Consider the following 27,541-nt stretch of genomic DNA (forward strand, 5'->3'; position numbering starts at 1 on the left):
GGATAGGGAGTTTGGATATGGAGGAGTTTGGATAAGAAGTTTGGATAGGGAGTTTGGATATGGAGGAGTTTGGAAAGGGAGTTTGGATAGGGAGTTTGGATATGGAATTAGGATACAGGGTTTGGATGTGGAGTTTGGATCTGGAATTAGGATACAGGGTTTGGATATGGAATTTGGATATGGAATTAGGATACAGGGTTTGGATATGGAGTTTGGATAGGGAGTTTGGATATGGAATTAGGATACAGGGTTTGGATATGGAGTTTGGATATGGAATTAGGATATGGAGGAGTTTGGATAAGAAGTTTGGAAAGGGAGTTTGGATATGGAATTAGGATACAGGGTTGGATATGGAGTTTGGATAGGGAGTTTGGATATGGAGGAGTTTGGATATGGAGGAGATCGGATAGGGAGTTTGGAAAGGGAGTTTGGAGGGAGGAGTTTGGATATGGAGGAGTTTGGATGTGGAATTTGGATATGGAGGAGTTTGGATAGGGAGTTTGGACGTGGAGTTTGGACAGGGAGTTTGGAAAGGGAGTTTGGAAAGGGAGTTTGGATATGGAGAAGTTTGGATATGAGGGAGTTTGGATATGGAGAGTTTGGATATGGAGGAGTTTGGATATGGAGTTTGGAAAGGGAGTTAGGATATGGAGGAGTTTGGATTGGGAGTTTGGATAGGGAAGAGTTTGGATTGGGAGTTTGGAAAGGGAGTTAGGATATGGAGAAGTTTGGAAAGGGAGTTTGGATAGGGAGTTTGGATATGGAGGAGCTTGGATATGGAGGAGTTTGGATATGGAGAAGTTTGGATAGGGAGGAGTTTGGGATGTAATGTGGAGCAGTTTGGGATGTGATGTGGAGCAGTTTGTTTGGGATGTGGAGCAGTTTGGGGATGTGATGTGGAGCAGTTTGTTTGGGATGTGGAGCAGTTTGGGGATGTGATGTGGAGCAGTTTGTTTGGGATGTAGAGCAGTTTCCTGGGGATGTGACGTGGAGCAGTTTGTTTGGGATGTGGATTTTTGCAAAACCCTCGCTCTCTCCTCCGTCCCACAGCTCCTTTTAAGTTGTGGTTCGAGGGGAGGGAAGGGAGGAGGGGAGACAAAGGGAGAGGAGAGCTCTGAGTTCAGACTCTGCATTTACTGTTAATTTTCCTTTGTTTTTAGGGCACTGGGCCGGCAGGGAAGGAGAAGGGTTGATTTGACCTTTCCCCTGGCCAGAGGCTGCCTGCTCAGAGGCTGCCTCAGGAAAGGGAGAAAGGGTGAAAAATCCACCTGCTTGCCCTGAGTACCCCACAAACCCCAAAAATAAAGCAGGCAAAGGGAGTGAGGACAGAAATCAGAGCACCTCTCACCGCAGAGGGGAAACTGAGGCACAGAGGGGCAGAGTGGCTTGCCCAGGCTTGCCCAAGGAAGGTGCAGCGGGGAATTGAGCTTTGTTCTCATGAAGTTCACAGCTTGCCAGAGCCTTTTTTTTTTTTTTTTTTTTCTGTTTCAAAGAGGAACTTGGAATTTATGAGCCAAATAATTCGTTGGTCAGGAGGAAGGGGGGGGATGGTAAAAATTATCATATGGCCTCAGAGTCCTCCCAGGCACCAAACAGGAGGCAGCACAGAACTGAAGGTAAAACTGGATGGTGATGTTCAAAAATAAAGCACGAATGGTCACGTAGCCAAGCAGCTCCCTGGGCTGTGCTGAGGGTGACAGCCCTGACAGAGACACTCTGGAAGGGGAGATTAGAGCCTCCCACAGCCCCAGTCTTTGGGAGAGCTGGATCAACAAAGGAAAGCTGAGTCAGATGGGATAGAAACGTTTTGAGGGTCTGGCTGTCAGGTGAGCCAGAGGAGGAGGTTACCCATTAACCGAGGCTGATAAGGCTCAGATTGCCCAGTCACCCATTTACTGCTCATTGCCTGTGGGAATTTCATGCTCCAGACTCCCTTCTCTCCCCGCCCAGAGGGCAGGAGTTCAGCCAAGCTCCTGCTCCAACCCTCACGCTGGTTTTATTCTCCACTTGCAGCAGAACTGAGCAAGCCAGGGGAGGATTTAAGATCCCAAAACTGGAGGGTCCCCTCTTCTTCTCAACGTGCTCAATTTCCCCCCAGTGCTGTGCTGGGGTGCAGCCTCCTGGCTCCAGGGGACCCTGGGTGCAGAAGAGCTGTGGGATGAACAGGCTGGGGGTGATAAAGGCTGGAGGTCTGGCCCTGGGAGATAAACACACATCCCTTTCTCACTTGTGGCCAGAGCCTGCCCAAAAACCCACCTTAAATGAAAACCACAGTGGTTTTCATTTGGGATGGGATGGGAATTCTTGCAGGGAGAGGGAATGATGTGTCTGCCCAGTGTCCCACTCCTGGGGAGGGCTGGGGACTGGGACAGGGTGACCACCCTGACCTCTCTCCACAGCTTTAATCCCACTGAGCTGCCTTTGGACAAATATTCTCCCTGTGGTTTGTCAGCACAGATAACTCGGGGATGGGTTATAAATGGGGAGACTGAGACAGAAAGATAAAACCCTGTGGCTTCCCAGCAGTGTTTGGTGGGAGGAGGATGGGATCCCAGGCTCTGGATGCTGAGGGTGGCCTGTCCCTGCTGGGATGGCTGTGGAGCAAACTGGCACGTTCCACTTCCGTGTGGAACACATCCCAATTTTTCCTGGCTGAATTCAGGCACAGCAATTCCCTAAAGAGCATCAGGTTGATTTTTCAGAGAGGATGAATCCCTCCCCATCCCATTTGCACATGGATTAGCATTTAGCTGTAGTCCTAGACTTAAACCTCGTTCTAGTTCTTCTCCAACTGAGAAATGAATCATTCCCCGAGGACTCCAATGACTTCAGCTGCAGTCAGCGGTGCCCAGAGCACAGAACACATGGTTTTGGTTAAACAAAAGGCACACATACTTTTTGGGACTTGTAATAGAAGCACCCACCCAGGAAACGAGCAGGAAGTTTTTTCTCCTCAAAATCCCATTTCAGCTTCATTAACTGTGGCACAGCCAGGCTGAATAACTCCCCATGTGAGGAGCCAACCAGGTGGCCATGTCCTGCCATGAGCACAGCCACCAAGGAGGAGGTGCTTCCCAAATATCCACATCCAGAGCGGATTAGCTGTGATCCCCCTCATCCAGCTGAACGCAAGGAGCCTTCCTGCCCTCCTCCCAGGCCGGGGGCGCTCAGAGCTCCTTGGCGTGATGGAAGCACTGAGCATTTTGTTTGCCGAGCGGTATTTCTTTCATGCCTTGGTGCTGGGTGCGTTTTTCAGGCTATCTCCTGCAGATTTTCCCTGCCTTCAGGCACTTAAAGCAAACCCAAACCTGCTTTTCTACACCCTCCGATGAGTCACCGGGGAGGTGACAGGAAGGTTACAGGAATTCAGTTCAGTACTAGCAAAACATTAACGAGAGAGAGTTCTCTGTCCCAAAATCCTGATTCTGGAACGATTTGGGTTGGAAGAGACCTGGAAAAGCTCTCTTGGAGACCCTTTAGGTACTGGAAAGGGTTCTGAAGTCTCTGGTTCCTGTCCTTCCTAAAGCTCCTCTACTGCTCCATTCCAACACTGCCACCACAGCTCCACCATCCCAGTAAAATCAGACTTTTCTTGGAATCTCAGTAAAATCACTTTTCTTGAAATTATTTTTTCTCACACACACTCCCCTGATTGCGTGCAGCACCAGAGCCGTTTGTGTAAGAACAGAAAGTCCAAAGATTTGACTTTTACGGTTTTTTTCCCTTTCACCTCGAGTTCTCTCCAGCCAAAAAGAAAAAAAAAAAACCAAAAAAAACCCCAAAACCAAACCAAACCAAACCAAAAAACACCAAAACCAACCAACCAACCAACCAAACCCCAAAACCCAAAAAACAAACAAACAAACAAAAAAAAAAAAACAACGAAAAAACACCACACAATGGAAAAATACCAACTACGAGAACTTCCCAGCTCTGGGGTCAGATGGCGACTTTTTTGCAAGGCTGCCGTGCCTCTGCGCCTTGAACCTCACCGGAATCCCACGGGATTATCCACTTAACACCCTTTTGTCAGAGCACAAAACCCCGCGGCTCTGCTCGCTCCAGTCCGGTGAGTGATCGGGAAAAAATTCCGGAGTTTAAGCAACACCCGGAGAAATCATTCCCGAGCGCTCCCGTGCCATTCGGCTGTTTCGAAACTTCTTTGGTCGCTTGAGCGGTGAGCGAAAATAACGAGTGGCTAAAAACTGAAAAGAAGGGGAACAGCGAAAGCCAATTCGGCTTCTCGGGCAAACCAAACCGCACACGAGAGTTTAAGCGGTTTTCGATGGAACGAACACGCGAAGTTCGCAGACCAGCGCTGGGTGGGACAGCCCCAGGTCAGCCCCTTCGTGCGCCTCGTCCCGCCCAGTCCTATAAAGGCTCAAGCTCGGCCCCATTAATTCATTTTCCTCGGCGGCGTGGGGAGAGGCGGTTGTCCCAGAGTGGCGTCCGGACCTTGCCCTCTCCGTGCCCTCTCCGTGCCTGCTCCGTTCCCTCTCCGTGCCTGCTCCGTTCCCTCTCCGTGCCCGCTGCGTTCCCTCTCCGTTCCCTCTCCGTTCCCTCTCCTTTCCCTCTCCGTGCCCTCTCCGTGCCCGCCGTGAGGAGAAGGGCGCTCCGCTCACCATGCGCTGGCCCCGACGGGGCCGGCTCTGGCTGGCCCTGCTGCTGCTGCTGCTCACGGTCAGTGGGGACGGGGCTCGTGGGGCTGTGGGGACCCTCCGGGAGCGCGGCCGGTGGGGGTCCGGACCCCTGTCGGGGCTGCGCGGTGCTGTCGCGACATGCCCAGACTTGCCGCGCTGTCGGGGGGCTCGGAGCGGCGGAGTGGGACGGGGTCCGGGTGGGAAGGGGGCATGGGGGTGTTCGGGGGGCTGCCCTGGTGAGGCTCGGCCGAGCGGCGGGGGCTGTGTGGACGGGGGGTGCCCCTGGATGGAGGTGAGAGGGGTGGGGTTGCCTGCGGAGAGCGGCGAATGGGCCGCGCCTTTACCTGCGATTGCGGGGGAAGGGCTCGTGTGAGTCGGGGAAACTGAGGCACGGAGGGGCTCAGCTGCTCCGGGGGCCGTGGGGGGGGCTGGGCCGCTCACCTGGTCTGGAGGCGGCGGGGAAAACGGGGGCGGTGGGGCTCACCTGGCCCGGGGGATGGAGGGGTGGAAGCCATGGGGCCAGGGGGGTTCGGATGGGCAGGGGAAGAACAGGGGGGTTCGGATGGGCCGGAGAGGACGAAGAGGGTTCGGATGGACAGGCGGAGCAAGAGGGTTCGGATGGACAGGCGGAGCAGGAGGGTTCGGATGGGCCGGCGGACCAGGAGGGTTCGGACGGACAGGCGGACCAGGGGGGTTCAGATGGGTCGGCGAGGACGAGGAGGGTTCGGATGGACCGGCAGACGAGGGGGGTTCGGATGGACAGGCGGACCAGGAGGGTTCGGATAGACAGGCGGAGCAGGAGGGTTCGGACGGACAGGCGGACCCGGGGGGTTCGGACGGACAGGCGGACCCGGGGGGTTCGGATGGACCGGCGGAGCAGGGCCTTCACCTGGGCACGGCACAGCGGGTTCGGGGTACCGGGAGGACGCGAGGCTGCGGCCGGGAGTGGGGTGAGGGGGGGATGCCAGAGCTTGGACGGGGAATTTTTTCGGTGCGAAAAGCGATCTCAGCGTCCCGGCTCCGAGCACATGGCCCCGGGGGGACTGTGACGGTGATAAAAGGCGGCAAACTGGACCTGACTCTGACTGCCGAGGCAGGGAAGGGGATTTCCACTCCCTTCGCTCCCAAGCCGTGTTTGCCATTCCGTGCTGGCATCTGGTGACAGCGCCTACACCCCTTTGGGATGTTTTAACACAAGGAATGCTCCCGGAGCAGGAATGCAACTTGCCCAAACGATGTCCAAACCCTCAGCACAGGGATTTAGGACACAAAATTCCACCTGGGCATATCATATTTCCCCGTGGATTGGATGTTGTAGAGTTGGAGGATACCTGAACTCTGTTGTCACTTGAAGTCAGGAGGATCCTGAGTTTTATCCCAGAGATCCTGCCCTGACTTGTATGCCAGGGCTGGCCCGTAAGCCACGGCAGCGGAGGAGCACATGGGCGCTGCTCCCAGGCTGGAATTACATCAGCGCTGCCCCAAACAGGTTTTCAGAGAGAGCTTCTCATCCAATTCATTCCCTACATTGCTCAGCAGAGTTTATTTAGACTGGCCTGGTAAAGTCAAGCCTTAAACCCACTGCCTAAGGGCACTCCGGTAAAGGCCTCAGGGATTTTTTTATTTTTTTATCCCATTTTTCCTATGAGGGATGGGGAGCTGCTCAATGGTGATTCACATGGCATGGTCCGATATTGCGTCATGTCCTCTCTCTTGCCTCATGGCTGGACACAGGCCATTTCTGAGGATGGAGCTCACATTCTGCTGGCTTTGCGGGAATTCCAGGGGGAAATCCCACCCTGTGTCCTTGGAGCAGGTGACTCAGGTGCCTGCCTGGCACCGCTTTTATCCCGGTTTTCTTGCTGCCTTCAGAGGCTGTGGGTGTGTTTCATCCTCTTTCATCTCCGCAGTTCAGCCAGGGCTGCAGGGTCCAACTCTTTTTGGGATCACCTCAGGAGAAAAACAAATCGGGGATGGAAGCAGGGGAAGTTCAAAGTTTGATGCTTTCCCGAGCTTTTTCTCCAGACTTGATCCCCCAAAGAGGAAGAGCTGATGAAGGATTTCTGTGCCTCTAATTCTTCTGCCTCCAGGCTTTCTCCAGTTGTTTGCTGTGGGTGAAAACTCCTCAAACCCACCGTGCTGGGTTCTCCAACTGATAGTTGGGTCAGGGATGGCAGCAGGGTGCTGTGGGCTGATAACCTTATCGTGCACGTGTTGTGTTCTCTGTAAATGTGAAAAACGCCAATCTCTTGTTTTTGGAATTTTAAAAGTTTAATAGTAATAAAATGGTTATAAAAACAGTAATACAATTAGAGTGATAATAATTTGGACAATTTGAATTAGGACAATATGAGACAATAGAGACAAAGTTATGGACAGTCCAGGTACCTTTTTCTGGGGAAAAAGGACCCACGTTAACAAAGGATTAAGCCTTAAAAACAACAGCCTGTTGCTTATTCATACACCCCATACATGATGCTTAAATTCCATTCGAACACAGGATTCTTTCTGGTCATCGTCATCTTCTTTCTCTTAATCCTAATGGTGGCGTCTTCTAGGCAGGAAGAAGTTCGTTTCTTCTGATAAGAGGGCAATAAATTCTTTTTCTCTGAAAGATTTAGGTGTCCTGTGGCTGCTATTTTGCTGCAAGTCCTTTCTTTAAAAAAAGTATCCTACTATCTTTTCTTTAAAAAGAATTATTTTTTTCTTTTAAAAAACTATCCCATAGCACAGTTTCTATTTTAACATTTTTTATAACCTAAAACTATATTGAACACACTACTTAAGAGAATTAACATAGCATTACTTTCTAACACAACACATATCATATTCATTATAATATTTGCGAAAAGCCAATCATAAAATGCGCATTTTTCACAGTAAAGAAATGAAATCCTGTGGCTGAGGGGCCCTCCCAAACTGCAGAAAATGCTGTGGTGTCGCTGTGATCACCCTCACAGCATGGCAGAGTTCAGGTGGGGAAGAAATGTGGATTTTTTTTCCCCCATGGAAGGGGGACAAATTGTCCCTTCTCTTCCAGGACTTCCAAGACCAGAATGGGTGAAGCTGTTGTGGCTGGAGCTCCTCAAGTGGATAAAAGATTTTACAAACTTGCAGCCGTTCCTAGCTGGAGAAAAGGGGAGCAAAGGCAGATCCAGTAGAGCCAGAAGGTGTTGGAGGGACATGGATTTGATCCCTCTGAGTCAGGGTCAGGATCTGGCCCCGTTCCTGGCCAGGGCTTGGGGGTTCTGTGGCCTGGTCGTGGTGGGTGTTTGTCCTTGCCATGGCCCTGATGCCTTAAGTTTTAGCTTTCATATTTTTCAGATTCTGCGCTGCCTAGGTGTGCAGCTCTGAGCTTCATATTCAGTGTGGTGAGCTCTCTCCACAGAGCAGCTAGACAAAACAATTCCTTTTCTAGCCTGGGGCCAAGGACAACCGATACAAGTTGCAGGCCCAAAAGCATAAACAATGGTGAACTGAGAGAAAAACAGGAAGGATGGGACTTTTTAACGTAAAGATATAATTGGACAATTAACTCCACTATGCTAATGGACCAAAACTTATAAAAGTGAGAGACCTCGTGACTGGCCGTCCATTTTGTGACCATTTTGCTTCATCTTGGGTGCAGCCCTGGCTGGGCTCTTGTGTTGCCCAAGGTGGATCCATTGAGGAGATCCTTTTTATAAATCCCTGCTTTATTTTTCTGTCCAGCCTGTGCTCTAGGCCAGCCTTCCCAAGGCACGGGCCTGGCTGGTGTCCCCATCACGCAGCCCCGTGACCTTTCCTGATCTGCTGGAGCCACTTCTGCCTTTTCCTGTGGCGGGAAGCTCCGGAGGAGGAGGGGGCAGGAACCAGTTTGCAAACTCCATTGTTTTGGTGTTCTAGGCAGCTTCTGACTCATGGCAGAGATATTTGCTTTAACTTCACCCTTCGTGTTGGGGAGGGGATGGGAGGGAAGTGTCTCCTGCAGCCCGTGAGGCTGTGACATGTTTGTCCCTGCCGCCCCGGTGAGCTAGGGGCAGCTTTATATCCATGGATATGCAGCTTTTTATCCATGGATATCCATGGAGCAGCTCTGTGCTGGCTCAGAGGCCGATGGGGTTGTCCCCATTGGGGACATTGAGGTGCCCAAAAGCCCCCAAAGCCTAAGGGGACAAACGGCCATTCCTGCTGAGCATCGACCCTGAGGCAGCACAAAAAGGGTGTGGAGAGCTGAGGGAAATGTGACTTTTCTTCCCGATCCTCAGCAGAATAACAGGGAAAACACGAGGCCAGGCTGTCCCTGGGAGCCCAGAGTGACAGCCCAGGGGTTAATGCTGGGATCTGGCGCCGCCTTCCAGCCTTGACATGGGGCTGTTTCCTGCCACAAACCCTTCCTCTTCCCGACTCTTCCCTTCCACTGGGGCTCTTGATGCACTCAGAAACTGGGGGAGGAAAAGGGTCGTTCTCAGAGACTGGGGAAGAAAAGGATCGTTCTCAGAAATTGGGGAAGAAAAGGGTCGTTCTCAGAAATTGGGGAAGAAAAGGGTCGTTCTCAGAAACTGGGGGAGGAAAAGGGTTGTTCTCAGAAATTAGGAAGGAAAGGGGTCGTTCTCAGAAATTGGGAAGGAAAGGGGTCCTCAGCAATTGGGAAGGAAAAGGGTCCTTCTCAGAGATTGGGGGAGGAAAAGGGTCGTTCTCAGAAATTGGGAAGGAAAGGGGTCCTTCTCAGAAATTGGGGGATGAAAAGGGTCGTTCTCAGAAATTGGGAAGGAAAGGGGTCGTTCTCAGAAATTGGTGAAGAAAAGGGTCGTTCTCAGAAATTGGTGAAGAAAAGGGTCGTTCTCAGAAATTGGGAAGGAAAGGGTCCTTATCAGAAATTGGGAAGGAAAGGGGTCGTTAGCGACTCTTTGCCCAGCTGATAACCTGGCAGGCAGAATTCCCCTGCAAACCTCCAGATCTCTTCTTGGTTTTGCCAAGGAAAAACTGGTCCTGTTTTGTGGGGAGTGCCTTTGGCTGAGGTGGCTCTGAGCCATCCCAAAGCTCGTCTCCTGCTTCACTGGGCACAGCAACTCTCACCTTGCTCTTTCTCCCCTTGCCCAATGGATTGGGGTGGTTTTTAACCCGAGGTTTTCTGTACTTTTTAACAGGCAGCCCCTTGGGAAGCCAGTGCTGTCACCCTGAGGAAGAGGGACAGCTTTGATTCCCTGGATCTAGTCTGGAGAGGGGAAGATGATTACTACAGGAAAAGCAATGGTGTCTATTGCAAGAAGTGCCCTGCAGGTGAGCTGGTCTCAGCACTGATCCCACCTCTGCAGCCTCTCCGTGCTCCTGTTCCTGTCCTCGCTCCTCCTGAGGGGCAGCAGGGCTCCAGCTCTGCCCTGCTCCACTATCATGGATCTAAGCACTCATTTTGGGAATATTTTCCTTTTCTTGGCTCATTTGCCTCTGAGCTTCGCTGATGGTGGAATCACAGAATCCTTCAGGTTGGAAAAGCCCTCCAAGGCCACCAAATCCAACCTGTGCCCACTCCCCACCTTGGCACTGAGTGCCATGTCCAGCCCTTCCTGGGGCACCTCCAGGGATGGGCACTCCAACCCTCCCTGGGCAGTGCCAAGCCCTGAGCCCCCTTTCCATGGGGAAATTCCTGCTGTGCCCACCCTGAGCCTGCCCTGGCCCAGCCTGAGGCCGTTCCCTCTGCTCCTGTCCCTGTTCCCTGGAGCACAGCCCGGTCCCCCCGGCTGTGCCCTCCTGGCAGGAGCTGTGCAGAGCCACAAGGGCCCCTGAGCCTCCTTTGCTCCAGGCTCAGCCCCTGCCCAGCTCCCTCAGCCTCTCCTGGGGCTCCAGCCCCTTCCCAGCTCCCTCAGCCTCTCCTGGGGCTCCAGCCCCTGCCCAGCTCCCTCAGCCCCTCCTGGGGCTCCAGACCCTTCCCTGTGTGTTCAGAGTTTCCCTTTCTCTTCAGGCACCTACCTTACCAAGGAGTGTGAGGAGCAGGGAGGCTCCAGCACGTGTGAGCCCTGTGGACTTGGGGAATACATGGAATATCCCAACGTCTTCCAGTCGTGCCAGGAGTGCTCCAAGTGCAGGGAAGGTACGAGCTGGGGGGAGCAGGGCTGGTGGCTCAGGCTGGGCCCAGCTGAGCTCTCTCAGAGCTCAGTGTCACCTGCAGTGTCCCCAGAGAGTGGCTGGGGCTGCCACATCTGTTAAAGGCCACATCCCTCATGCAAAGCTTGGGCTGAGACTCCACACAGAGCAGGAGGATGAGGCTCCCAGCAGCACTGGCAGCTGCTGGTGGAGTTTGATCCAGGCACTGCTTTTCCCTTGTGGGGCAGGAAAAGGTGGCACTCAACAGCAGGGAGGGACCTGGTCCTGCCCGCGGCTGGGAGAGGAGGAGCCAGGGTGGAGCTGTGTCCCCTCTGTCCCACAGATCAGGTGGAGCTGAGTCCCTGCCAGCCCCAGAGGAACACGGTGTGTGCCTGCAGGAACGGCACCTTCTGCCCCCCGGAGCACCCCTGTGAGATGTGCCAGAAGTGCAAGCCCAGGTGGGTCTGGGGCCGTGGTGGCTCCTGTGGGGTTTGTGCTGCTGAGCCACAGCTGCTGAGCCCGCCCTGTGTCCCCTCTCCCAGGTGTCCCGAGAGCCAAGTGATGCTGAAACCCTGCACGCCTTACAGTGACCTCCAGTGCGGTCCTAACACGGCCACGTTCCCCTCCCGTGAGTGGAGCAGCTGTTGGAGGGCTGACGGGTGGGGTGGGAGCTGCTGCTGAGGCTGAAGCAGGAGCAGCTGCTCATACCTTGTTTTATCTGCTTCAGACCTCGTGGGCAGCACCATTGCAGGGATTGTTGTGATAGTTGGGATCATGAGTGGGATTGCTTTCTGCTGCTGCAAACGCCACTGCAGCTCCCCAGGTGAGTGCAGAGGACCCCTGGAGCACCCACCTTGGCCAGGGGCTCTACACTGGTGTGGGCTGGGTGGGAAGAGAGACCCCAGGAGCACCCGCCTGGTGTGGGCTGGGTGGGAAGAGAGACCCCAGGAGCACCCGCCTGGTGTGGGCTGGGTGGGAACGGAAACCCCAGGAGCACCCACCTGGTGTGGGCTGGGTGGGAAGAGAAACCCGAGGAACACCCACCTGGGGTGGGCTGGGTGGGGAGACCCCGGGAGCACCCACCTGGTGTGGGCAGAGTGGGAAGAGAGACCCCAGGAACACCCACCTGGTGTGGGCAGAGTGGGAAGAGGGTCCTGCCTGGGGGAAGAGGGATCACAGCGCTCTTTCCATCTTCCAGGGGATGGGAGATCCTCGAGCCAGAAGCCCTATGAAATTGTGAGTTCCTGGGATGGCAGGGGGGAATGGCTCTGTTTGTGGGCTGGGGTAATGTCCCCCATTCCCTCTGCTCCCCACTGCTCCCCACTTGGCCAGCAGCTTCTGGGAAGGCTGGAGGAGCAGGGCATGAGTTTCATCCGGATGGGAAGGCTGGAGAAGCAGGGGATGAGTTTCATCTAGAAGTTTCTGGAAGGCTGGAGGAGCAGGGGATGAGTTTCATCTGGTTGGAAAGGCTGGAGGAGCAGGGAGATGAGTCTCACCCAGAAATTACTGGAAGGCTGGAAGAGCAGAGGGATGAGTTTCATCCAGAAGTTTCTGGAAGGCCAGAGGAGCAGGGGATGAGTTTCGTCCAGATGGGAAGGCTGGAGGAGCAGGGGATGAGTCTCACCCAGCAGTTCCTGGGAAGGCTGGAGGAGCAGGAGATGAGTCTCACCCAGCAGTTCCTGGGAAGGCTGGAGGAGCAGGGGATGAGTCTCACCCAGCAGTTTCTGGTAGGCCAGAGGAGCAGGGGATGAGTTTCATCCGGATGGGAAGGCTGGAGGAGCAGGGGATGAGTCTCTCCCAGAAGTTTCTGGAAGGCTGGAGAAGCTGGGGATGAGTTTCATCTGGTTGGAAAGGCTGGAGGAGCAGGGGATGAGTCTCACCCAGCAGTTCCTGGGAAGGCTGGATGAGCAGAGGGATGAGTTTCATCCAGCTGGAGGGCCAGGGAGATGAGTTTCATCTGGTTGGAAAGGCTGGAGGAGCAGGGGATGAGTCTCACCCAGCAGTTCCTGGGAAGGCTGGAGGAGCAGGGGATGAGTCTCACCCAGCAGTTCCTGGGAAGGCTGGAGGAGCAGGGGACGAGGGTCATCCCTGCAGGGCTGTGCTAGAGCTGGGCCAAGCAGAGGAGGCTCTCTGGTGGTGCTCTGGGTGCTTCCAGCCCCTTCCTCAGTGCCATTAACACTTTCCTGGTGGCAGTGCTGGCACATCCAGGGTCCACAATGGAGATCCCAGGGTAGGGGTGGGCTGTGCTCGCCCAGAGCTCCTCCAAGCTCAGGATCCGTGCCCTGGGATCCATGGCAGGTTCCTGCCTTCCCAAACCACCACAGTTTGTGTTTCTCCCTTGCCGCTGAACTCCAGTTTCAGAAGCTGCTGTGGTGCAAGACAGAGAACGTGGAGACAGGTGACAACATCACCAACACACAGACAGAGAGGGACAGGGCAGCAGAGAGACAGGTACGTGAGTGGCACCCCCTGCCCCAGCGTGCCAGGCCAAGATCTGAACATCCTGGGGGGCTTCCAGGGCTGGGCTGCTCAGGGAGATGGTGAAGGGTCTCTTTGTGGGGTCAGGATGGCAAAATCTGCTCGTGGCAGTCGAGAGAGTCCTCGGAGGATTTAATGCTGATGCTGAGCAAACACAGCTCTGGTCTCCCCATTTCAGGGACTGCTGCCATTGCAGAGAGGAAACATGGATGTCCTGGGGCTGGGTGTGATCAGACATGGATGTCCTGGGTGTGATCAGACATGGATGTCCTGGGGCTGATCAGACATGGATGTCCTGGGGCTGGGTGTGATCAGACATGGATGTCCTGGTTGTGATCAGACATGGATGTCCTGGGGCTGATCAGACATGGATGTCCCAGGGCTGATCAGACATGGATGTCCTGGGTGTGATCAGACATGGATGTCCCAGGGCTGATCAGACATGGATGTCCTGGGTGTGATCAGACATGAATGTCCCAGGGCTGATCAGACATGGCTGTCCTGGGGCTGGTTGTAATCAGACATGGATGTCCTGGGTGTGATCAGACATGGATGTCCTGGGGCTGATCAGACATGGATGTCCTGGGCATGGGTAGTGATCTCCTGCCCCAACAGCCCTGGGACAGAGGGAGAGGGTCTCCAATCCCCATTAGTCACACATTGCTGCTGGGGCTTGGTGGGTGCTGTAGGACACTGTCATTGCAGCAGTGACATTGTCGTTGCAGGTGATGCTGCCAAGTCAGAGTGGGAGACCCTGGAGGACTCTGGTTCCAGTACCAGGGACTGATCCCAGTCGTGGTGAGTGCTGGGGCCTGGGGAAATGCTGGGGCTGGGATTGCTGTCCCTGCTGCCCATGCTCTGAGCTGTCCCTTTGCCCCTCCAGCGCTGCAGAGCTACTTTTACACCTTTGGGCAGAAGGTGCCCAAAGCCTACTGGAAGAGATTTGGCCGCAGCCTGAACCTGGAGGACAATGACATCACCATGGACGAGTCCCTGGATGAATTTTACAACATGATGTGCAGGTGGCAGAACAAGGAGGGCTCCAAGGCCTCTGTGAACACCCTGCTGGAGACCCTGGTGCGCCTCAGCCTCAGGGGGGTGGCAGAGGCCCTCAGTGAGACGCTGGTCCAGGAGGGACGTTTTCAGTACGAAACGAGCTGAAGGAGCAGGGCACACGCTCTGCACATGTGAAAGACTCAGAACAGTTGGCTTGTAGCTGTTTGTAGCTGTCCTGTGCTCCTCTGCTTTTGAAGCCATCACGAGTTCAGCTGAGCCAGGAGGAGCTGGTCCTCATGTGAAGCACAAGCCTCAGGCTCCTCTCTGCTGGAGTTACAGGTTCGATGTTCTCGTGGAATCCAAGCTGGTTTCTTGATTTCACTGGGTCAACACCAAGAGATTTAAATAATTTCAATCTGCCTTGGACCAGCTATCTTGGAAGTATTGGTACTACCCAGATTTCTTTGGGTGCAGAGAAGGGTTTTTGGCAAACCCTGTGCTTTTGAACTGGATCATCCTTGATTTTCAAAGGATTCCTGGCATCAAGAAATGGCTTCTGCTTCTAGAACATCTCTAAGTAAGCTTCATTCTGCATGCTTGGTGGTTCTGCAAGCTCAGCTGGGGTCTTGGGCTGCTGATGGTGACCTAAATTTTTAGGTTTTGTTTTTGGATTTTGTTTTGTTATGTTTTTATTTTTGTTTTTTGTTTACATGGTTCTGCTTGTTCTTAGGAGCCAGTTTAAAACTGCACTTGGAGGGGACAGAGGGAATGATTGATTTGCACAATGGACACTGGGGTTGCCTGGGGAAAGGGACAATGCAGGGGTCACCCAGCCCAGCCCCCTGCCAGGACCAAGGACATCTTCCTCCCTATGAGGCTGCTCCAAGCCCCGTCCAGCCTGACCTTGAGTGATTGCCAGGATGGGGCAGCTTATCTGGGCAGCCTTTACTCACTCTTATTTTGAAGAGCTTTTTTGTATAATCTAATATAATGTGAATTTCATTTGGTTTAAAGCTAGTCCCATGTCCTGGCACTCCAGGCCCTTGTCCAGCTCTCCTGGAGCCCTTTTAGGTACTGGAAGGGGCTTGAAGGTGTCCCAGAGCCTTCTCTTCTCCAGGCTGGACAATCCCAGCTCTTCCAGCCTGGCTCCAGAGGGGTTCCAGCCCTCGGACCAGCTCCATGGCCTCCTCTGGATTTGCTCCAGGACTTCCACATCCTTGTGGAGGCCCCAGAGCTGCAGGTGGGGTCTCCCCAGAGCTGAGGAGAAGGGGAAAATCCAGGTTAGCCCATGGCCGTGGGGTGGCTCTGCTGTCCCTCAGCATGGAGGGGTGAATGCACAGAGTGTGTGTGTGTGACTGTGATACCTCCTGCCCATCCCAGGGCAATTTCTCAAGCACTGCACCTCACACAAAGCTCAGGGACAACCTAGCTGGGAAAACAGCTGGGAAAACTACTGCTTTACTTGAGCTGCCACCCCAGTCCAACCCAGTACATTACATGTATGGTGGGAGGGTGCTGAGCACCCTCCCTGCTGCTCCCATTCCCCCACCCTCCAATAAGACAAGCAGAACTTTTGTACGTATTTATTTAGTAATCGTAAACTTTACATATATTAACTTAAAAGCTTTATAAAAATATTGTTTTTGTTATGCATGGTTGTGTGTTTTATACAGAGCTCTGGCCCAGCCAGTCTACTTCTCCAGTTTTTTACGTTTCTGTTTATGAAGGGTTAATTTAAAAAAAAAAAAATCTTCCTGATTTTCTCGTCTGGTTTGATTTGTTTTCCCCCCAGAACTCTGGTGAGGGGTCTCAATGGCCACCAAGGTCCAGGGTCCCAGTGGACACCAGTTGCTCCACGTGGCACTGAGGACTCAGCCCATGGAATTAATGCTCAGCCACCCCACCAGGAATGGTCCCCACCAGTCCCCAAGGGTCCTTCGTGCCAGGGAAAGCCCTCAGCAGCCATCCTGGCCTCTCTTTACCCCAGACCAGAGCCCCATGCCAGAGCAGGGGGTGCCACCGTCCCTGTGCCATCAAGGGGCTCCGGCTCCACCAGCCAGGGCTCTGTGTGTTGCAGTAGCTGTGTTGCAAATCCATGCAGTGCTTAGTGACAAAAGGGCTCTGCTCAGCCCCCCAAAACGCCCCTGCAGCTGCTCCCCAGGAGCGTGGGGCTGGGGTGAAAAGCAGGAGCTGCTGTTGAGCTGCCCGGAGGGTTCGTGCCCAGGGGCCCCTCCTGGGCATTGCCCTGTGCCCCCTGAGCATGCAGGCCTGGGCACACGCAGGCTTCAGTGCCAGGGCTCGGGTCCTGGCCTGGGCAAGGCAAACAGGACTCAGAAGCAGCGGTGAGTGCCCAGGTTGTGTGAAAAGGAGAGGAAGTCGTGGTCCTACCTGCTCACTGGGGCTGCCGAGGGACACAACACCGAGGGTGAGGAGCCACCTGGCTCCTGCAGCGAGGCTGAGGGCGGCCATGCACAGGGGGAGGCTCCAAGGTGCTGCAGGGGCCAGAGGAGCAGTGTGGGGTGGGAGCCACCAGGAGCATCCCTGGGTGCTCCTCCAGCAGCAGCCTCTGCAGGGATGGGCTCCAAGGAGCTTTCCCCATCCCAGCTGGGGAGGGTGAGGAGGTTCGGGTGCCTCCTGCCCTGCCTGGCAGCCCTGCAGGGACACAGTGGGACAGGCAGAGTCAGTCCGATGGAAAAGCCACCTGGTGTTGTAGCAGGGGTGGGTCCTGCCAGGCCTGGCTGTCCCTGCCCGTCCCAGGAGCGCTGGAAGGGGGGGATGGCATCACCCCAGCCTGGCACAGGGATGTGCCTGTCCAGCTGCTCCTCCCACACACACAGGGACCACGCCGGGCTTTTAAAATACCATTTATTACAATGGAGCCTTCCAGGCTAAAATCCCCAGCCCAGGGCTCAGGGTTGGTTTCTGGTGTGGCAGATTGAGGGACTGGGTTTGGGTTTGGGGCTTTTTTTTTGCTTTAAGTTTCTGTCTAAACAAAACTGAAGAGTTAAGAACAGGGAGGAGAGGACTCTGGTCCTCTCCATGCCCTGAATTAGGACAAACCCCACTTGTAGGGGAAATCCTGCAGTGCCTGGAGGCATTTGGGGGCCAGGGTCCCCTGCCCTGTGCCTGACCCTGCTGCGAGTCCAAGGGGGTGGCAGGACCCCCACGGTGGCTCCAGGTGGTGAGATGCCATCAGACACCCAAACCACATCCCAGAGCTTCTGGTTCCAAATCCCAAGTGGAAGCTGGATGTGTTTCTTCTTCTTCTTCATCTTCTTCTTCCTCATGCTGATGATGTTCCGAAAAACAAAACCAATTTCCAACGAAAATTCCACACGAAATGAAACCACAGCACAGCCCTGGTGCTCCTGTAAACGCGAGTTCCTCCTGCTGCTCGGGCTCTGCCGGTCCCGCCGCGGGGGGAGCAGGGCTGAGCCCCTCCCCAGCGGCCGCCCCTCTGCTCTGCTGCGGGGCCGCTGCCGCTGCTCCGCCGCTGGGGCAGGGCATCCCACCCTTCCTCCTCCTCCTCCTCCTCCTCCTCCCCGTCTCCTCCCAGGGCAAGGACGGGGCTTTCAAACCACAGCCGAGGAGGAGGAGGAGGAGGAGGAAGAGGAGGCTGTGGCTGCCGACGATGAAGGAGAGGAAGAAGGGGAGGAGGAGGCGTTCCAGAAGAGCCAGCGCCTCTTGGGCTGCCGTTTGAGGTGGAGGTAGTCTTCCTTCTCCCGCTCCTTCTTCGCCCGCTGGTAGTGATCCTCCTCCTTCAGGTACCACACCGGCGGCCAGCGGTGCTTCTCGAAGTACTCCTGGTTCTCTGCGGGCACACGGGGGCGTGAGGGCGGTGCCGGGACCGCAGGGACCCCCCTGTCACCTCCCCCTGGCTGCCACTCACCTCCCGACATGGCCTTCATGTCGCGGGGGAACTTGCGGCAGACGTTGTTGTAGTTGGTGCAGATGTGGTGCAGGCACCAGTCGGCGAGCTGGTAGGCGCAGTGGAACTGGGGAGGGACGGGACACCAGCTCAGGGCCACCGGGAACGGCCAGCACCAGGGCTTCACCTCATTGCTCCATGGACATCCAAGGCCAGACCTGGCTGTCCAGCTCCTGGAGCTGCCAGACCCCTCTGTGTCACCTCCTGCCCTGCCAGACCCCTCTGTGTGCCACCTGGAGCACCTCTTGCCCTGTCAAACCCCTCTCTGTGTCACCTCCTGCTCTTCCAGACCCCTCTGTGTGTCACCTTGAGCACCCCCAGCCCTGCCAGACCCCTCTGTGTGTCACTCCTTGCCCTGACAGACCCCTCTGAGTGTCACCTCCTGCCCTGCCAGACCCCTCTGTGTCACCTGGAGCACCTCTTACCCTGCCAGACCCTTCTCTGTGTCACCTCCTGCCCTGCCAGACCCCTCTGTGTGCCACCTGGAGCACCTCTTGCCCTGTCAAACTCCTCTCTGTGTCACCTCCTGCTCTTCCAGACCCTTCTCTGTATCACCCCCAGCCCTGCCAGACCCCTCTGTGTCACCTGGAGCACCTCTCACCCTGTTAGACCCCTCTCTGTGTCACCCCAAGCCCTGCCAGACCCCTCTGTGTGTCACCTCCTGCCCTGCCAGACCCCTCTGTGTCACCTGGAGCACCCCCAGCCCTTCCAGACCCCTCTGTGTGTCACCCCCAGCCCTGCCAGACCCCTCTGAGTGTCACCTGGAGCACCCCCAGCCCTGCAGCACCGGCTCCTGTCCTACCTGAGCCAGCTCCAGGAACACGAGCACGTCCCCATCGATGTCCACCATCATCTGCGCCGCCTCCATCAGCCCGGTGACCGTGTACTGCTCTGCACAGGGGGGGACACACGGGCTCAGGGGTGGCTGGGACGGGGTGACAGCCACCCTGCCGTGCTGCAGCCACCCAGACTCACCTGTGAGAGCCACCAGGTGCGGCAGGCAGAGGCGGTTGGCGAGGATGATGAGCTTCATGTCGTCCAGGTCGGGGCTGGAGCTGAACTGCCCCGTGTACAGGTACTCCAGCACCGCCCGCATGCAGCTCTTGCTGGTGTGAGGGAGTGCCACCTGCCAGACGCACACATTGTCACCTCCTGGCCGTGTCCCCAGCCCTGCCACCCTCCCAGGGGGCTCTCCTCACCTCGTTGGTGGAGCTCTCCACGAAGGGGCCGCCGAACATCGCGGCCATCCAGTCGCAGCTGGAGATGAGCAGGGGCTTGTGGGCACTGATAGCACCATCATCCAGCACGAAGGTGACATCTGGGGACAAGCACAGGGGCGCTGCTGGGACCTGGGGCTCAGCCACAAAACACCTCACCCCAAGGAAAGCAGAGGGAAGGGGACAAATCCTGTATTTTTCCCTAAAATATCGCTCATTTTTATCCAGCATTCCCTGCCAGCCCAGAGGAGCTCAGGGGAGAGCCTCAGCAGTGCTCTGCCTGTTCCAAGGGTGTTCCAGGTCACCCCACAGCACATTTGCCACATTTGCTAGGAAGGAAATGTCACACCTAAATTTGGGTCCTTGGAGAGCTGGGAAGGAGGCTGGGGATCTCCTGCCTCGCTCTCTGCAGCTTCTCCCAGGGGTGTGCAAGGGCCAGCACACATCTGTCCCTGACAGGGACAGCCTGACCATATTAGGATCCATCTCCATGAAACAAATCCAGCCAGAGGGCGGCTGGGACATTCACGTCCCCCTGGGATGTCACCTCGTGCTGGTGGCTCGTGGCGCTCGCTGGAAAGCTGGGGAAATCGTACTAAGGGCACTTGCCCCTCATAAATCAGGATGACCCTGTGAAATCCGGGCCGGGAGAGGAGGAAGTCGCCTTTGCAGCTCTTCCATAAATAAACAGAGCTGCTGGACCAACTGGGGAGCAGGAAACCCTGGGGAAGGGCTTCACACTCACTTTCTCAGGGAAAAAAAAAGGCGATAAAAATCCCCACACAGCAAAGTGTGACCAAAAACCCTGGGGGAGGCACAGCCACCCCCTCACACATGGAGCAAAGCCAGGAGCTCTGAGCCCCCACCCGCCCTGTGAGCCCCCAAAAAGGACCAGGCTGCTGCTCCTGGGGCCATACCCGAGAAAGTCCCCTTGGCCAGGCATTCCTTCACCCGGTTGGTCCTCCGGACGTGGAAGGCTTTGGTGATCTCCTGGTTCATGAACGCCTCGTTGTTGAGGATGTTGGCCACCATCATGCGCAGGTCGAACACCTCCAGCAGCTCGGCGATGTGAGCGATGTGCATCAGGTCCCGCTCGTTCTCGTCCAGCTCGCCCGTGTACAGGTACTTCAGCACGGCCCGGAAAGGCCCCGGCTGGATGGACGCGTCCATCTTCACCACCACCATCAGCTTGGACTTGTAGGTCAGCGGGTCCTCGGCCATCTCCTCCTGGATGCTGGTGAAGGCCCTGCTCCACGAGGAGAGGTTCCGGCCGCGCCGCAGCCCGCGCTCGCCGTTCTCGTAGCGGTCGCCCCGCAGGATCCCGTCACTGGTGGAGGCTCTAAGGCACGGTTTGCGCTGGCCGGGTCCGGCCTCCTCGGCGCTCTCGCAGATGTCGAAGCTGGCGGCCCTGAGGAGGAAATCCCGCCCGTGGTGCCTCTCCTCCTGGTGCAGCATCCGCTCGGCGGCCGCCGTGACGGCCGCCCCGAAGCCGTGCCCCGCGCTGCTCTGCTGGTCCTCCTCGCTCAGGTCCATGAGGAACAGGTCGTAAAACTTGGAGGAGGAGGTGGAGAGGTAGATCTTGTGTGCGTAGATTTTGATCTTCTCTTGCAGCACCAGGATGACGTCCGCGCACAGGGGGTCCTCCAGGAGGTGGGCCGGACGCTCCTCGTTGTTGGAAGGGGGGTCCGGGACGATGATGATGGGAGGAGGGGGCTTGGGGGGCAGGAAGGGGGCTTGGAGCAGGGGCCGCTGCACGTTGCGCAGGTGGGACTTCCAGAACTGCAGGTGGCGGCGGGAGATGAGGGCGGCACGGATGGCATTGTCAAAGACGTCCTTGACACCAAACTGGGCCACCACGCTCGTCTCGTAATAAGGGATCCCCAGCTCCTTGGCCACCTCCCTGCCCTTCTCCGGGGGAAGGATCTCGTTAGGTTTAATTGGCCTGAAATAGACAGGAGATAATTAATGAAGAGTGTTGGGGAAGATGAAACAGGAAAGCCTTATCAATGTGATTGTCTGGCAAAAGATTTTGAGAATATGGGAACTATAAGCGAGATTGAAATGAAAGCAAGCTTTGAGATCCCTCAGTTACTGAACAACTGGAAAACAATGGTGTGGCTGGCTGAAGGTGATCCCCTTTTGATGGAACAACACCCTCTGCTTGCAGGCAGCTCCAAGGGTCAGAGCAGACCCTGCCAGCTTGGCAGAAGGGGCCCAAAGAGGAGTTTGTAGGGTTTAAAATGGAACACAGTGTGGTGATGTACTGATTCTATAGGCTGTATGTAAATGCTGTAGGATTTGTATCTTGTACTGGATTGGTTAGTGGGAATCAGAATATTCAACACAGAAGAAGATTTATTGTATTGGAATGGGAACCTCGCTCTCTTACCCCTTTTACTCTCTCACCCTCTCATCCTCTCTCCCCCTCTCTTCTCTCAGTCCTGCTCTCAGCTGTGCCTGGCAGCTCCCAGCAGGGCCCTGCCCCCAGGCCCTTTGCAATAAACCCCAAATTCCCCACCTGGCTGCAGAGATCTCTCATCTCCATCCATCCCAACCGTCCTACCCCCCGATGCTCCGACAGGAGAGAGCTCTTGAGATAAGGAGGGCAGGCAGGGAGGTCTCTGGGGCACGCGGGTCCCACCTGGCCAGGGGTCGGCGTGCCCGGTTGACGGCCTCCAGGTCGGCGTAGCGCAGGTCGAGCTGGCAGCCCACCAGGATGACGGGGGCGCGGGGGCAGAAGTGTTTGATCTCCGGGTACCACATGGTCTTCACATGGTGCAGGGAGTTGGGGTTGGCGATGGAGAAGCACAAAACCACAACGTCGGACCTGTGAGGGGACAAGGCAGGGGTCAAGGTCCGGTTTGGGGACTCCCTCCCTCCCTGCCCAGGGTAGCGCCGGGCTCTGCCTGTCCCTACCTGCCGTAGGCAAAGCGCCTGTCCTTGTGGTGGTCACCAAAGGTGTCCCAGAGGCGCAAGGACACGCTGACATCATCTACCACATCCCGGGAGCGCTCCAGCACCTGGGGGAACAGAAACCATCCAGCTCTCCTCAGTCCCTGCGCCTCACAAGGACAACAGCAGGGCTGTCCCCACCGCGGGCAGTCAGCCACAGCCCCACCTCCTCGGGATCCCCACAGGGCCTCCATGAGCCCCCCCAGCCTCCTGGGCAGCCCTCACCTCCTGGCAGACGCGGTACTGGTCGATGGCCCACACCGTGGGCACGTGGGTGGCGAGGAGCTGGTACTGGGTCAAGGTGGCGTTGCAGGCACGGGCACAGATGAGCCGGGTCTTGCCCACCGCGTTGTCCCCGACCACGACGCACTTGATGGTTTCTACGTTTGGCCTCTCATAATCCATGTCAGAATCCATTAATTGGGACCTGCGGGGGGAACGAGGGCTCGGCAAACACAGCCAGGACCAGCCAGGGGCTGTCTCCAGGGCAGCACAGGGGCACAAGCAGGAGGATGCTGACACTCCCTGGCAGCTCGGGGAAGCTCTGCAGCAGCTGCCCAGCCCTTCCCAGCTCGCTGTGCCCGCCAGTCCCCTTTAAAATTTCATGTTCTGGTGGCAGTGTGGCTGCTGTGCCACGTCAGACACATGGCCTGCGTTGGATTGCGCCCTCCTCCCTCCCAGCTCTCAGGCTCATGCCTGTTCATGTGAGATGAGGCTTTTTTTTTTCCTCTCCCTTCCTCCTCTTCCTTTTCTCCATCTCCAGCATTTGCAAGAGAAGCTTCCAGAGCCGCCTGACTGAGTGCACACACAGGCACTGCCTGGCTCTGCTGTCTGGCAGGGGACACTGACCTGGCCCCCTTTTCCCATCCCATTCCCAAGGGGACATTTGCTCTCAGCTAAGAGCAGCAAGAAGAAACTCCTTAGGTTTCCCAGAGGCTCAGAAGCCACAGGGATTGGGAGAGCTCCCAGGAGCCCTCCTGAGAGAGATGTCGGTGCTGTGGGTGCTGCAAAGCTGATGAGCAGCACCCAGGTGTGCCCAGGTGTGTCACCCATTCCCTGCTCAAAGCCAGAGCCTAAATCAGCCAGAATTAACTCATCACAGCACGAACACGAGGGTTTATGTGGTTTCCAGGGGGAAAAGCACTGAGGGATTGAGGGATAGCAAAAAGGACAAAAAAACCCACATCCCAATTTCTCTGAACTTCCCAAGGCCAGGGATCTCTTCCCCCTTGGGATAACAAGAAGGACAAAAACCCCCAGATCCCAATTTCTCTGAACTCCCCAATGGCAAAGATCTCTTCCCCATCTTGGGATAGCAAGAAGGACAAAAACCCCCAGATCCCAATTTCTCTGAACTTCCCAAGGCCAGGGATCTCTTCCCCCTCTTGCTCCCTCCTGGCAGCGGCCTCCTGAGCTGCTATAATAAACCACCAGCGCAGTGAGCGAAAATACCCGGTAACGATGGCAACCGAGCCCTGCACGTGGGACCACAGCTCCCCAAACCGGCAGCCTGGCAAGGACTTCCCAATGTTAGCGCCTCCCTCCGTGCACAGCCTCCCTGGGCACACCTGGGACCCGAGGGCAGCTGGAGGCAAAGGCAGGTGGCACAAATCCAGGTCACTTCGGGTGCCAGCGCTTCCACACCGGGCTGGTCCCGAGGCAAAACTTCTCTGAGTGGTTGTCACCGCATTCCACGCCCCCTCCTCCTTTGGGATGCAGGGAATTCATCCCGAAGGGCATTGCAAACCAGGAGCAGCAGCAGGGCAGGTGGGCTCCTTCCCCATTAGCCCCTCAAAATCCATTTCCGTCCCCCTCTGCTGCCACCCCCTGTCCCCTGCTCCTCCCAGGGATCAGCTGGGCTCTGTAGGACCGGGAGATCTCCGGGGTTGGGGGCTGTGAGTGCTCGGCGAGCTTTGCTGAGGTTATTTTTAGGCCCAGCCGTGCTCCCGAGTCAGCCGAGCTGGTTGGGATGGAGGGGGAAGGCACAGGAATGACAACCGCAGCTGGCACTTGGGATGTTTGTCCCTCGTGGGGAGCTCAGCCCACCCCCAGCCCAGCCAGCTCGGAAAGTCTGGTGCCTCATGGGAATTAAGGGCTAAATCCTTGTGGGATCAGTGCCTGCCGTGAGGAGGGGAAGAGGGGGACAGCAGCACGGATAAAAAGGGGATCTCAATAAAGCAGAACCTCATTGGGGAGCTCTGCTGGCCCCACAGTGGGGGGGTCACAGCCCCTCACCCACACCATCCCAGGAGGGGCTGAACCTTCTCAAGCCCCCTCCTCGCCTTCCCCACCATCACTTTTCTCCTGAGAACAGCTCCAAAATCCACCGCAGAGTAAAAATAACCCCAGATGCCAAGAGGTTGGAGTTCCCCCCAAAGGAAAAGCTCTTCCCAGAGGAGCAGGGCTGGAGCCAGCAGCCCCCCACCCAAACCACGGGCACCCAGTTCACACCCACACCCCCCAAGGAGAACCCCAAAATTGCTCCTTCCAGGCTCCCAGCCCGCGGTTGCCAAGGCAACTGCACCATCACCCCGGGAGCCGTCGCTTAGCAACTCCCAGGCTCCAAATCCTCCATCCCGCACCTCGCCAGGGGAGGAGAACCCCCAAACCGGGGCGAAACCGCCCCGAAACGGCGGCGATGCCCAAAAATAACGGGGCGCCCGGGGCAGCCGCGGGGTGCGGGAGGAGCGGGGCCCGGCGGCCCCGCGGAAGCAGCCGGGGCTGTGGAGGCCGCGGCGGGAGGCGGTGCGGGAGGAACGGGGCCCCGAGCGGGGCTGCAGCACGGCCGGGGCCGGGGGATGCGGCGGGCACCGGGGTCGGGGGCGCCGCAAAGGGCACGGGGAGCACCGGGAGAGGGTGCGGGAGTTTGGGGAGGGAGCGGGGAGCAGCCGGATTGGGGGCGCGGGGAATTGCGAGGGGTCTCGGGGGTGCTCGGAGCGTCTGCGGGGCATCGCAGAGGGGTCGGGGAACACCGGGAGCGGGTGCGGGCATCGCAAAGGGGCTCGGGAGGATCCGGAGAGGGTGCGGGCATCGCAAGGGGTCTCGGGGGTGTTCCGAGCACCCGAACCGGGGCTGTGGGGCATTGGAAAAGGGACAGGAAGCACAGGGAGAGGGTGCGGGGTATGGCGAGGAGGTCGGGGAGGACCCAGGCCAGGCGTGCGGGGCATCACGAGGAGGTTGGGGGTGCTCGCAGCACCCAGTTCGGGGATGCGGGACATGGCAAGGAGACTGGGGAGGACCTAGGCCGGGGATGTGGGGCACCGCAAGGAGGCTCGGGAGAGCTCGGAGCGCCCGATCGGGACTGCGGGGCACCGCGAGGAGCTTGGGGGTGTTCGGAGCACCTGGATCGGGGGTGCGGGGCATCGCGAGGCGGACGGGAAGCACTGGGAGGGGGTACGGGACACGGCGAGGGGACTGGAGAGCACCGGGAGCCGGCGTGGATGGCACGGCGAGAGGAACCCGAGCCACCCGGATCGGGGTGCGGGTGGGCCGGAGGGGCCGGGCCCTCGCCGTGCCCCGTCCGGGAGCCGGGCCGGGCCGGGCAGGATGCGCGGAGGCGGAGCGGGGCGCGGGGCGGAAGCGCGGGGGGTGCCCCGGTACTCACACCAACACAGACGAAGCGGCGGCTCCCAGGGGCCGGGGCCGGGCTCGCCCCTCCGGACATGGCCACGGCGCGGCTGGCGCGGCTCGGCTGGGCACGGCTGCGCGGCTCAGGGCCGGGCCCGCGGGGGCCCATGGCGGCGCCTCGGCCGCCCCGATCTCCGCATCCGCGGCCCGCTGCGCTGCGCGGAGCCCTGCGCGGATCGCGGCCCTGCGCGCACCGCCCTGCGCGCTGCAGTCGCGCCCGCCCCGCCTTTCATTCACAAAAAACAAGCGGCCCCGGCCGGGCCCCGCCCCGAGCCCCCCCCGCGGCCGCGCATTGGCTCGGAGAGACACGGGGGGGTCCCGGGGGGGGTACGGGCCCGTCCTGCCGCGCATGGGGACCCTCGGCACGGCCCTTGCAGGAGGCTCCGTTGTGGCCCCCACTCCTGCCCTGGGATCCCCATCCTGTCCCTAAGTCCTACCCCTGCTTTGTCACCTCCCCCTAAATCCGCCTTGAGACCCCGTAATGTCCTCTCACCCTCCCTTGCAGGGGGCTCCGTCAATTCTGCCTCGGACCCCCCCGTGTCCATCGTGTCCCTAATTCTCCCTCTCAGGGGACTCCTCTGTGCCCCCCAATCCTGCCTTCCATGCAGCCCCATCCTGCCCCTAAACCTCCCTCTCAGGGGGCTCTGTTGTGGCCCCAATTCTGCCTTGGGACCCCCATCCTGGCCCTAAAATCCTCCCATCCTGGCCCCCAATCCTGCACTCCAGGGATCCCTATGCCCCCTCTGCATGAGACCCCCACCCTGCCCTCCATCCTCTGTGACATCCATAGGGGGGGATGACACTCCCACCCCCGCTATATCTCACCTCCATCTTTCTTCTGCATACGATCCCCCTCCCCTCGTGCCCCCCAATCCTGATCTGTATTGGGGGGGCATGCACCCTCTCCTGCATCCCTCTGAGACCTTTCCCTGTCCCCAAATTTCGGGAGGTGCCAGCTGCCAGCTGGGCCATGTGTGGTGCTGGGGGTGGAAGAGACCCCTCACAAGCCCCACAGCCCCCCCGGAGCACCCCCAAACCCTCGCAGGGCTTCTCGCAGGGAGGGGAGGGCGAAGCTGCTCCATCCCTCCGTGCCCTTCGAGCACAGGCCACACGCTGCAGTCCTGCCTTTTTCCCCTTCTCCACGGGGTTTATTGCAGCCCCTCCTCACCCCCAGGGCATCTCCCCGAAATCTGAACCCTCGGGGCACCAAAAAACCTCCGAGTCATCTTTGCAGCGCGGCTGCCGGGAAGGCGGCGGGCACCGCTCTGACCCCGCATATCCGCATCATGTGATCCTCGCCATCCCTGGCCGAGCCTTGCAGCCGCCTCTCCCTGCCCATCCCCGCCGCCGAGCCGCGCTAGGCTCGGCCCCCTGCCTGCCCTGCTCCCTGCGCTCGGATCAGGCCCCGGCACTGATGCGGCGCCGCAGCGAACGGCGCAGAGCGCAGCGCTCGCCTGGCCCGGCCCGGCCCGGCACGGCCCCCCCAGCCCGGCGCCAGCCTCACCGAACTCGCAGCACGGGGATCTGTCTCTCCATAGCAGAAGGAGATGGAGCCGCTAATGTGGGGAGGGGAAAGCCCTTTTTGGGTTTGGAGGCGGCAGAGGCAGCTCCCGGGATTGCTGTGGAATCGCTGCCCCGGG

At 57.6% G+C, this 27,541-nt stretch overlaps 2 protein-coding genes across 5 annotated transcripts; one reads left to right on the forward strand and one right to left on the reverse strand.

Annotated features, from left to right (window-relative positions):
- Positions 1 to 4,474: 4,474 nt before the first annotated feature.
- Positions 4,475 to 15,935, forward strand: LOC118695198 (tumor necrosis factor receptor superfamily member 10A-like). Its single transcript, XM_036396636.2, has 10 exons — positions 4,475 to 4,680; positions 9,770 to 9,902; positions 10,582 to 10,710; positions 11,047 to 11,161; positions 11,246 to 11,331; positions 11,431 to 11,526; positions 11,902 to 11,939; positions 13,059 to 13,154; positions 13,907 to 13,979; positions 14,065 to 15,935. Exons 1-10 carry the CDS (start codon positions 4,624 to 4,626, stop codon positions 14,340 to 14,342), a joined length of 1,101 nt encoding a protein of 366 aa, XP_036252529.1. The 5' UTR covers positions 4,475 to 4,623; the 3' UTR covers positions 14,343 to 15,935.
- On the reverse strand, positions 15,747 to 27,541 carry RHOBTB2 (Rho related BTB domain containing 2). 4 transcript variants are annotated; one of them, XM_036396635.2, is made up of 10 exons: positions 27,406 to 27,537; positions 22,500 to 22,701; positions 22,239 to 22,342; positions 21,964 to 22,149; positions 20,240 to 21,264; positions 19,305 to 19,423; positions 19,081 to 19,231; positions 18,908 to 18,996; positions 18,067 to 18,172; positions 15,747 to 17,988 (listed from the first exon to the last, which is right to left on the reverse strand). In XM_036396635.2, exons 1-10 carry the CDS (start codon positions 27,435 to 27,437, stop codon positions 17,750 to 17,752), a joined length of 2,253 nt encoding a protein of 750 aa, XP_036252528.1. In that variant the 5' UTR covers positions 27,438 to 27,537; the 3' UTR covers positions 15,747 to 17,749. The 4 variants fall into 4 exon arrangements, with proteins under 4 accessions (XP_036252528.1, XP_036252527.1, XP_054373473.1 ...); XM_036396634.2 differs by lacking the exon at positions 27,406 to 27,537 and adding an exon at positions 25,879 to 26,091; XM_054517498.1 differs by having other exon boundaries at positions 18,908 to 19,231; positions 27,406 to 27,541.

This window comes from Molothrus ater, chromosome 28 (assembly GCF_012460135.2).
Source record: "Molothrus ater isolate BHLD 08-10-18 breed brown headed cowbird chromosome 28, BPBGC_Mater_1.1, whole genome shotgun sequence".
NCBI lineage: Eukaryota > Metazoa > Chordata > Aves > Passeriformes > Icteridae > Molothrus > Molothrus ater.

What these genes read in the sequence shown, in the direction of transcription:
- LOC118695198 (XM_036396636.2), top strand. Translation starts at nt 4,624, where the DNA reads ATGCGCTGGCCCCGACGGGGCCGGCTCTGGCTGGCCCTGCTGCTGCTG. An exon ending in TGCTGCTGCTGCTGCTCACG is followed by an intron (nt 4,681 to 9,769) that starts GTCAGTGGGGAC and finishes ACTTTTTAACAG; the next exon opens with GCAGCCCCTTGGGAAGCCAG. An exon ending in GTGCTCCAAGTGCAGGGAAG is followed by an intron (nt 10,711 to 11,046) that starts GTACGAGCTGGG and finishes TCTGTCCCACAG; the next exon opens with ATCAGGTGGAGCTGAGTCCC.
- RHOBTB2 (XM_054517498.1), bottom strand. Translation starts at nt 27,437, where the DNA reads ATGGAGAGACAGATCCCCGTGCTGCGAGTTCG. An exon ending in ATCCCCGTGCTGCGAGTTCG is followed by an intron (nt 22,702 to 27,405) that starts GTGAGGCTGGCG and finishes TTCCCCCCGCAG; the next exon opens with GTCCCAATTAATGGATTCTG. An exon ending in GCACGCCGACCCCTGGCCAG is followed by an intron (nt 21,265 to 21,963) that starts GTGGGACCCGCG and finishes TGTCTATTTCAG; the next exon opens with GCCAATTAAACCTAACGAGA.